Source organism: Pangasianodon hypophthalmus, chromosome 17 (genome assembly GCF_027358585.1).
Source record: "Pangasianodon hypophthalmus isolate fPanHyp1 chromosome 17, fPanHyp1.pri, whole genome shotgun sequence".
NCBI classification, from domain to species: domain Eukaryota; kingdom Metazoa; phylum Chordata; class Actinopteri; order Siluriformes; family Pangasiidae; genus Pangasianodon; species Pangasianodon hypophthalmus.
In genome coordinates, this window is record NC_069726.1 from 4377397 (window position 1) to 4387653 (window position 10257).

At 38.4% G+C, this 10257-nt stretch overlaps 3 protein-coding genes across 3 annotated transcripts; all 3 read right to left on the reverse strand.

Moving 5' to 3' along the window:
• Positions 1–164: 164 nt before the first annotated feature.
• Positions 165–1248, reverse strand: LOC113544758 (C-C chemokine receptor type 7). The gene has a single exon (XM_026943693.3). The coding sequence runs from the start codon at positions 1246–1248 to the stop codon at positions 259–261; it is 990 nt and encodes a 329-aa protein (XP_026799494.3). The 3' UTR covers positions 165–258.
• A 1437-nt stretch (positions 1249–2685) lies between these two features.
• Positions 2686–4526, reverse strand: LOC113544759 (alpha-1A adrenergic receptor-like). Its single transcript, XM_026943695.3, has one exon. The coding sequence runs from the start codon at positions 4136–4138 to the stop codon at positions 3194–3196; it is 945 nt and encodes a 314-aa protein (XP_026799496.3). The 5' UTR covers positions 4139–4526; the 3' UTR covers positions 2686–3193.
• A 3810-nt stretch (positions 4527–8336) lies between these two features.
• LOC113544760 (alpha-1A adrenergic receptor-like) lies at positions 8337–9392 on the reverse strand. Its single transcript, XM_026943696.3, has one exon. The coding sequence runs from the start codon at positions 9315–9317 to the stop codon at positions 8337–8339; it is 981 nt and encodes a 326-aa protein (XP_026799497.3). The 5' UTR covers positions 9318–9392.
• Positions 9393–10257: the final 865 nt, after the last annotated feature.

Below are 10257 nucleotides of genomic sequence, written 5' to 3' on the forward strand. Positions count from 1 at the left end.
GAAAAAAAATGACTTGTTGCTAATAAAACAATAACTTCTGAAGCGCAAACACAAACCCAGAAGAGAGATATCTGTTTTTTGAACTTGAAATGTTTTTAGATCTGCGCTTAAATCCACTAAATCCACTGAAGGTGAGTTAGAGGATGTACTTTGCACTCTGGTTTGTAGCTTAACGCTTCACTTGTCCTTTCTCCTTTCTCCTCTCCTGTTGTGTCTGGGAGAACTGAGCATTCTGGTGTGCTATTTTCAGATTGCTGCTCAGCCTTTGGAGGAGCAGTTCAACTTCTTCATGCCATGCAAGTACATATAAGGGATAATACATGTATATGTTGCTCCTATATAGCTGATGATGTCCGCTACTACAATGGACTCGTAAACGGTGATGGTTATGCTGAGCATGAGGTGTGTTAGCCAGCAGATCACGAAAACGGTGGCCACTGTCACCACACTCTTGGCAGCCCTCACCTGATTACCTGAGGAGGACCTGGTTTTGTCTTGAGACCTTTGGACCCCTTGTCGTTGGTCTTGGACGCTATTTGCAGCATTTGACGTTATATCTTTGGATGTGGGTTCTTGAGTCTTCATCTTGGCGTTTCCTCCTCTAGTGAACACGTTCGTGTTTTTCTTGATCCGCCTCTCGTTCTGTACAAGTGTGACTGCAATTTGGATGCTTGCAAAAACTATGCCAATAATCGGAGCAAGGTTTGCCAGTGTAAGGTACAGCATCTCGTAGGTTTGCCTGGCCTCTTGGGTTGAGAATTGTTCCATGCAGTCATCGGAGCTTTGGTTCAAGATGCCTGTAGAGCTGAAGAAGAAATGAGGAATGCTGAAGACGGTGGCGAAGGCCCAGCTCCCTGTCAGCAGTGCGGTGATGAGGCGGAGGTTGTCCATTTGCACAGGAGCTCCTCCATGCTTCAGAGAGCCCACAAGCTTCTGATGCCAGTACATAGTGATGAACATGGTGGTGAAGATGCTGCTGGTCTCTGAGATGTCCGAGCAGAAATTGAACCCAGCGCAGTATCTTCCGGCTGCGGTCCAGTGGACTGCAAAGTCTAAGGTGTCTGGCAGGTCCACCAAGTAATTGGTGATCAAATTGGATACAGCCAAGTTGACAAACAGGATGTCGTTAGTTCGGAGCCGAGATCTGGATTTTGGCAGGGAACGAAAAGCCAGCCAGTTGTTACCAAGGATTCCAAAAAAGCACATGCATGCTCTTACTAAAGGCTTTATCCACTTGTTCACATTCATCTTAAGGAGGGAGTAGGTCTCCTTCTAGTTAGATCTGGGGCAACTGTTTAAAGAATGGTTGATGTTTTGGTATCCGTGTAGTCCGCTATGCTGATTTTAAACCATCGTGATAATGACATCAGGATCTGACATCTCCTCCCACCATGTAGGGAACACTAATTCTGCCCCCACCTACCTGAAGGCACTTATCTTTTTGAGCATCTAGCATGGCGTGCCTTGCTCCACCATCCCTCAAGGTACAAGGAAGACCTGCATCTGGAATCTTCTCTGTCCTGGCACCCAAATGGTGGAATGGACTTCCCCTGGCTGTCTGAACAGCCAGGTTACTGGCTGTCTTCAAACCAAGTCCCAAGACCTACCTTTTTAGAAAGGACTAAAAAACATTGTATTGTTTTTGCTGCTATACTAACTCATAATTTCTCCCTAACATGTTTTTAGCTTGGTCAAGATGATGGTCTATGAATACCATTACCTACAAAGAGGATATATTTTGATGTGGACTAAAAAACACTTTTATAAGTCCAATACTGTAAATTTAAAAATGGCTTAAGATACCAAAAGCTGAAAAGCGACTTCTATACTCAATAGATTTAGGGGAAGTTCTTGAATATTTCCAAGTGTCCAGACATTATAACTGGACACTCTGTACTAGTCTACTGGATGGAGAACATTGAGGAATGCTTCAACTGAATCATCTGAGTGACTGTGTGGTTATGGGTCCAGCAGAGTCTGAAGCTGGTCTTAGTGGGGAAGCTGTATATTCTTCCTCAAGGGTTTCCTCAAGGGTTCCCTTAAGGGTTCTTTGGATGGCTAAGGGCTCTAGCATTCTGCGTGGGAGTTTTTTTTATAAGGAAGTCCTCTATTGTGATTCCTTCAGAAAGACAAATTGAAGAATGCTCAAAGAGGATAGATACATTTAAAAGAATACGTGGAATTCTTTTTTTTATTCTAAGAATGTATACAGGACAACCATTTGTCCTATACTTTCCACTTCTCCCAATATTGTAGTACTTTCTCTGTCAACATTGTATCTCTAGGGACAACATGTTTTGTTCATTATTGTTCTTTTCCTTGTGTGGTTTTTGTGTGTTCGTGGATCTGCATTTGGCTTCATCTCCATCTGAAGTTTGCCCTTTTAAATCCATCACTAGTATTGGTTCAAAACTGCTCAATTTTTTATTTAGTTATTTATGTTTTCAAGTTAGGTTTTCTTGCTGAAGAAAAGGACCAGGATTCTACTTTTAAAGAATATTTATTAGAACATCGATATTGTTTCAGTTTCCATTCCGAACTGATCGTTTAAATGACATAATCTGTACTGGTTACCTGTCATTAATTTCAAACTAAAGAAACAGGTTCGGTCTCATTTCAGTGTTTCTTGATCAATCATTTTCCCCCCAAACATCTTTATTTGATTGTTTTACATGCAAACATGCATGTTGTTTTATACTGAATTTAACAATACATTTCACCTTCAGGGGTAAATCTCCATTACACCAAATTAACCATCTCAGCCCCCTCCATGACACAATGACAAATTGCCCCTGTTCTGTTTAAGAAAGTGCATCAGTTCATAATTCCACACGACAGCATGATTAATGTTGTGTAACTGAGGTCTGAGGGCAGAGGATCAGACATGAAGTGCTGATAAACCTTAATAAAGAGTTTCACCAAATGAAAATATGTTTTCAAAATTAACAATTTTTTTTACATTTAATTGTGCATTACAATCATACCATTTATTATACAGCAACTTATTTTGGTTAGTAAGAGATTATTAGCAGACAAATAAAATGCAAAAAAAATTATAGTTATATACTTTTTTTTCACTTATCTATTTTCATTAATTTTTTCATTGTGTGATATTTCAAATCTAATTCCGTCACGTACAGCATTAAATTACAGCTTACTGAATTACTACTCGCTCATAACTTATCACGTGTCCTTAACATCTGGAGCAGGTCATCTTTTGCACACCGTACAGGTAAATATAAGGGATGATGCATGTATAGGATGCTCCTACAAAGCTCTCCAAGTCCATTAACACATTGGATGGTGAGACAGAATCAAGAATGCTGACGATGAGGTGAAATACCCAGCAAAATAAGAAAAAAATGGCCACTGTTACCACACTCTTGGCGGCCCTCACCAGACTTCCTGATTTGGCTTGTGACTTGGACTTGGTAACTGTTGATACATTATTAGTGTTGTCTCCGCTTTTCTCGGCTGAGGTGTTTCCTCCATTTCTGACTGCCGCACTCATTTTCTTCATTCGCTTTTCATTCTGCAGCAGTGTAATTGTGATCTGGATGCTTGCGTAAAGAATCCCGGTAAGTGGAATCACATTTGCGAGTGTGATGTACACCACCTCGTAGGCCTGCTCGGCTTCGGGCGAAGGCAGCTCTTCCTTGCATTCCGCACTAGTCGTGTTCTCACTGTCTTCAGCGACGAAGAATAAATGAGGCATGTTGAGGACAAGTGCAAAGGTCCAGCTTCCTATCAGCAGTGCGATGATGAGGCGGATGTTGTCCATTTGCACAGGAGCTCCTCCGCGCTTCAGAGAGCCCACGAGCTTCTGATGCCAGTACATAGTGATGAACATGGTGGTCAAGATGCTGCTGGTCTCCGAGAATTCAGGCAGGAAAAATCGAATGCCGCAATACACCTTTCCCGGTGGTAAATACTGTTCAGTATGGAAAATGCTGAGGATGTCCACCATGTAATTAGTGATCAGATTGGATACAGCCAAGTTTACAAATAGGGCGTCGTTAGTTCGGAGCTGAGAAATGGATTTTGGCAGGGAGCTGATGCACAGCCAGTTGTTACCAATGATTCCAGCCAGACACATAATGCCTCTGATTATAGACTTTATCAAGTTTGCTGTATCCATCTCAAATTCTCATCAAGTTGTCTTTTCTTTCTAAATGCAGTGACGGGTGCAGCTGCCCGGATAATCGATGTTACTGTCTAAAGCACAGTTTGGTGAAGTCTGAAATTTATACTGAAATCAGCAGACACCTAATTTCATCACTGTGGCTGTCGTGCTCAGATCTCCTCCTACCGGCTGCAAATGTAGGCAAATGTGTGTTTTGCAGATTTGTTTCCATTGTCAACAAACAAAAATGAGTGGGCAGTCTATTCTAATTTTGTACTGACAGACAGTCTTCAGGCAGTCAGCCTGAATATATCACATATCAATACTATGTAATAAAGAGTATTATTGTACATGCACTGTATGGCCAATATATGCGGACACCTGAGCATCACACCCATGTGGTTCTTCCCCAAACTGTTGCCACAAAGTTGAAAGTATGCAGTTTTATAGGCTGTCTTTGTATGCTGCAGTATTACAATTTCCCTTCACTGGAACTAACAGACATATCAAAAATATCAGTTCTTTGCAAATACATCAGCAGGAAAAATGTTTAGAGAAGAATTAGGAGAAGATGATACATGAGGAATATAAGGCTGAGCATATTAATTTCATAAATAATGTTTGGTCATCTTTATTTCCTCAGACAGAAATATAATCATATAATACTATAATAGCATAACAGTCTATAATAACATGCTTAAATAAAATAACATATTGATGATATGGGGTAAGGATTTTTTTTTTTTTTTTTTGGGCCAAAAATTGGCAATAAACTGAAAATAAGCTTTCGGAATATATTTTATGAAATGTTAATAAGCAGGGGGAAAAAAAGTAAAAAGAAAGGTCATACACTTATTAGATGCTTCAATTTTGAGATAATTCAGGTTTTTAACTGATCAACTTTTTTATGAGACAAAATAAAACCATTCATAAAAACCTTCTTGAGATTATACTGATATAAAATGGTATCATTTAATCTGCACCAAATTTATAAATAATACATTTGTTGCTGCTGCTTTTTGAAGACTTTATGTGAGGTCTGAGAGAAAATGTTTTTATAAATTTATTCTAGAAAAATATTTTATATAATATATAATATTTATATAATATATATATTATATAATATTTTTTATTTATTTTATAAAAATAAAATAGTTGGAATTAAAGAGTTCTAGCCCACTAACAGTTCACTGATTTATGTCAAAAGACATGGACACAACTGCAATCTTTTAGGGCTTTGTATAAGTCTTATACACAACATCTAAGATTTATATTTGAACAAATTATGCACCGTAAGTTATGCTTTAGTAGTGTGTATGTACTAAGGTGATTCCCACCCATAGTAGTGAGTCACTGTCTGAACCTACTGTTCTAATTTTGTGATGATAGCTCAGTTGAAAAGCTTATTACCCAATAGTGGCCTTTAAAAAAAAAATTAATTAATATAGATCAATTAATTTTGTGTCTCAGATTGCATAAGTATATACTACTCCTATTACAGTAACTGTTTAATTTTAAAAACCTCTTAAACCTACTGAAAGGTGTGTTTCGGGTACCACTCTTCTGGACTTTCTAGATTAGTAAATACTTTTAAATGTAAGGTCAGACTTTTCGATTTGAGATGCGGCCCAATGGCAACAGTCACGCCCACTGCAGAAAGTTTTAAACACAAATGCATTACTGTGTATGAACTCGCTGAACATTACAGTTCGACTTGGAAACCAGATGGACGAAGATGTTTTGGCTCTGACGTGCCATCTAGTGGAGGCTGCATTTAATCCTCCAGATGTACATAAGATACACAAGTGAGCAGTGTGAACAATGCCACTCGCACGCAAGTATGCACGGTGAAAGTGAAGGATGTTTGCGCCTTTAGTCTCCAGAGAGGTGTTTCTGCTGGACTGAGACAAAGGTTTTTTTTAATGCTGGTCACATCAGTGCCTGCAGTGTATGAACTGCCCTGTGCTGGTAAAGGTTTGTGTATGAATTTGTACTGAAATGTCATTTTGGCTGCATTTTGCTGACCCAGAGCTGTCTCACACGCACACAGCAACCTCCCAGCACCTATCAGTGAAGGACGGAGGGTTCTCGTGGCTTCTTCCGCCTGACAGACTTTCCAATGGGACTGCTTGGTGCCTCGGGATCTAAAGAGCCTCAGGAGTCAGATAGCACCCTCAGAAAATACTAAATATCTATCTGCCAAAGATAAAAACAGATCACAAATACACACAACATTTTATTTAATAAAAAAAAAAAACATATAATTCTTGAATCCTAAAAAAAACATTGTTTTCATTATTGACTTCTTTTAAAAAGCCATGTTGTTGGTTCACTAATCAGACCAGAGATGGTAAATAAAATGAAAAATCTGTGAAAAAACTCACCTTTTAAACAAGTAACAAACTGAACTAAAATTTCCCATGGATTTACCAGTTTTGGAAATGCTCATATTCTTCATACTCGTGTACATATATTGATCACACACACAGCTCATTTGCATGTAGCGACACCCACAAAACTTCATAAAAGGTAAAGTGCACAGAGAACTGGAACAGGAAGTGAACTATGAGGGGAAAAAAGGCAGAAGTGGAAGTTATTTTAACTCACTTCCAGCCATTTATACACCAGCATTTCTTTTGTTATATTTGAATGGCTAAAGGAAACAGTCTGTTCTGATCCACTGGCTGGAGAACATAGAAGGGAAGCTTCTACTGAGTCACTAGTTCTTGTGATCCAGTGGTACTGGATCACTTGATCACAGAATTGAGTGCATACGAGTCCAGCAGAGTCTGAAGCTGCTCTCAGTGGAGACGTTGTAGACTCTTTCGCAAGGTTTCTCAAGGGTTCTTTGGATGGCTAAGGGCTCTAAGGTTCATTCCAAAGTGGTTCTGTTGTAGTGTCCTACATAGAATTGTTAATAATTCCCTTACAAAGACAAATTTGCAGAATGCTTAAAGATGCTAAAAATTGAATCCTTTTTTCCCCTATAAATTATGCAGGAAAAACATTATATTTTCCACTACTACCAATTTTGCTGTATTTTCTCTGTCGACATCGTGTCTTTAACGCCAAACAGTTTTATTCATGATTCTATCTTTTGCTTGATTGCCTGTTTTTGTGTGTTTGTGGATCTGCATTTGGTTTCATTTCTATCTAGCTTTTCATCCTTTTAAATTCATTACTGCTATTGGTTCAAAACTGCTCAATTAATTATTTAGTTATGTACTTCTTTTTATAGTCGGGTTGATTTTTTTCTTTTTTTTTTATTGATAGTGAAGAAATGCACAATTCTATTTTAAGAGAATGTCACTTTAATTTATATGTTTGTTTGTTTGTTTGTTGAAAAGTGCTTGGTTAAATTGGTTGCAGCAGCAGGATTATAATGTTTTATTTCATTTTGTTCCATTGATTTTGGTTCAGTTTCCATCCAGTTGCCATTTTCACTGATATCGCTTCAAAAAATATCAGTACTGGTTACCTGTCATTCATTTCCAAATAATTCATACCACATTCTTAACAAAATAAGCATAGTAAAAACACAACCTTGAATCTGAATCTTGAAGTTTGGTCTCATTTCAATGTTTCTTTATCAATCAGTTTTTTTTTCCCCCCAAAACATCCTTTAATTGTTTTACATTCTTGATTACCCTTAAGGGGTAATCATCATTACACCAAATTAACCACCTCAACCCCTCTATGACGTAAAGACAAATTGCTCCTCTGTTTACAGGCAATTACGAAAGTGCGTCATTTCATAGTTTCGCACAAGACAGCACGATTAACGCTGTGTAACTGACATCTGACAGCAGAGGATCCGTATTGATAAAGTGCTGCTAAACCTTAATGACCAGTTTCCCCAAATGAAAATTAAACATGAAAACAAGTCCTTTAACATCATACCATTTATTCTACAGCAGCTTATTTTGGTTACAGATTGGTACCAGATTCCAGATAGATGTAGTAATAGATTATTAGCAGACAAACTAAATAAAACAAGAAATTAAGCGATCAGTGTGAAATCATAAAAAAATGAAAGTGCAATTAAGAGAAAGTGAGCTACCATTTTAAATACGATTATTACAGCTACATACTCTCAGTAGATACTTTTACAGAATTACTATTTTTTTCATTACAATCAATTTTCATTCATTTTTTTTCACTGTGCGAGGAGTCTAAATCCTTCATGTACAGCATTAAATTACAGCTTACTGAATTACTCCTCACTCAGAATTACTCCTACCACACGTCCTGCTCCTCTGGAGCAGGTCATCTTTTGCATACCATACAGGTAAATATAAGGGATGATGCATGTATAAGATGCTCCTACAAAGCTCTCCAAGTCCACTAACACACTGGATGGTAAGACGGAACTGAGAATTCTGACGATGAGGTGAAATACCCAGCAAATTAAGAAAAAAATGGCCACTGCTACCACACTCTTGGCGGCCCTCACCAGACTTCCTGATTTGGCTTGTGACTTGGACTTGGTAACTGCTGATACATTATTAGTGTTGTCTCCGCTATTCTCGGCTGAGGTGTTTCCTCCATTTCTGACTGCCGCACTCATTTTCTTCATTCGCTTTTCATTCTGCAGCAGTGTAATTGTGATCTGGATGCTTGCGTAAAGAATCCCGGTAAGTGGAATCACATTTGCGAGTGTGATGTACACCACCTCGTAGGCCTGCTCGGCTTCGGGCGAAGGCAGCTCTTCCTTGCATTCCGTACTAGTCGTGTTCTCACTGTCTTCAGCGACGAAGAATAAATGAGGCATGTTGAGGACAAGTGCAAAGGTCCAGCTTCCTATCAGCAGCGAGGTGATGAGGCGGATGTTGTCCATTTGCACAGGAGCTCCTCCGCGCTTCAGAGAGCCCACGAGCTTCTGATGCCAGTACATAGTGATGAACATGGTGGTCAAGATGCTGCTGGTCTCCGAGAATTCAGGCAGGAAAAATCGAATGCTGCAATACACCTTTCCCGGTGGTAAATACTGTTCAGTATGGAAAATGTTGAGGATGTCCACCATGTAATTAGTGATCAGATTGGATACAGCCAAGTTTACAAATAGGGCGTCGTTAGTTCGGAGCTGAGAAATGGATTTTGGCAGGGAGCTGATGCACAGCCAGTTGTTACCAATGATTCCAGCCAGACACATAATGCCTCTGATTATAGACTTTATCTGGCGTTCTGTATCCATCTCAAATTCTCATCAAGTTCTCTTTTCTTTCTAAATGCAGTGACGGGTGCAGCTGCCCGGATAATCGATGTTACTGTCTAAAGCACAGTTTGGTGAAGTCTGAAATTTATACTGAAATCAGCAGACACCTAATTACATTCACTGTGGCTGTGGTGCTCAGATCTCCTCCTACCGGCTGCAAATGTAGGCAAATGTGTTTTGCAGATTTGTTTCCATTGTCAACAAACAATAATGAGTAGGCAGTCTATTCTAATTTTGTCCTGATGGACAGACTTTCAGATGGTCAGTCAATATGTAATAGAACATTACTGTACATAGTAGAAATATCATATCATATCATATCATAAAATACCCCTCAAAGAATACTGTATTTAAACTTCTGTGCATACAGAATATGCAAAGTATAGTGGATAGTGTAGTTGTTTTTATTTATCCTACAGGTTCTTTGCATATTCTGCACAACCCCAGTCTCTATCCTCAGCACAAGATGCTGATTATCAGTATTGCACATCTTTGTGAGCAACGTGTTTGTCTGAATCCCAAATCAACTTTTATACAATTTTATGGCATCGAGTATGAAATACTGGTTTAGGCACGATTAAAATATGGATTCATCGGTAATACATGAGAGAACAGAGGGACTTGGAGAAATGTGCCCATTCTATAAGGCTGAAGATTTTAATTTATTCATTAATATAAAAAAACATGAATCATATAGAAGGTATAATAACATGCTTAAATAAATTATTCATATACACAATATATTGGAAACTTTTGGAATTTTTTTTTTTTTATATATTTTTATGTTCTTAACTGGCGTTTTAGACCAAATTAGACAATTTAGGGAAAAAAAACAGTAGTCTTACAAAGACTCTAAAATAGAATTGAATAGAATTTTAGAACTTGTACTAAAGAAGACACATCTATTACATTTGGAAGT

Bases quoted from the DNA above. Each gene is read 5' to 3' on its own strand.
- LOC113544758 (XM_026943693.3), bottom strand. From the start codon at position 1,248: ATGAATGTGAACAAGTGGATAAAGCCTTTAGTAAGAGCATGCATGTGC.
- LOC113544759 (XM_026943695.3), bottom strand. From the start codon at position 4,138: ATGGATACAGCAAACTTGATAAAGTCTATAATCAGAGGCATTATGTGT.
- LOC113544760 (XM_026943696.3), bottom strand. From the start codon at position 9,317: ATGGATACAGAACGCCAGATAAAGTCTATAATCAGAGGCATTATGTGT.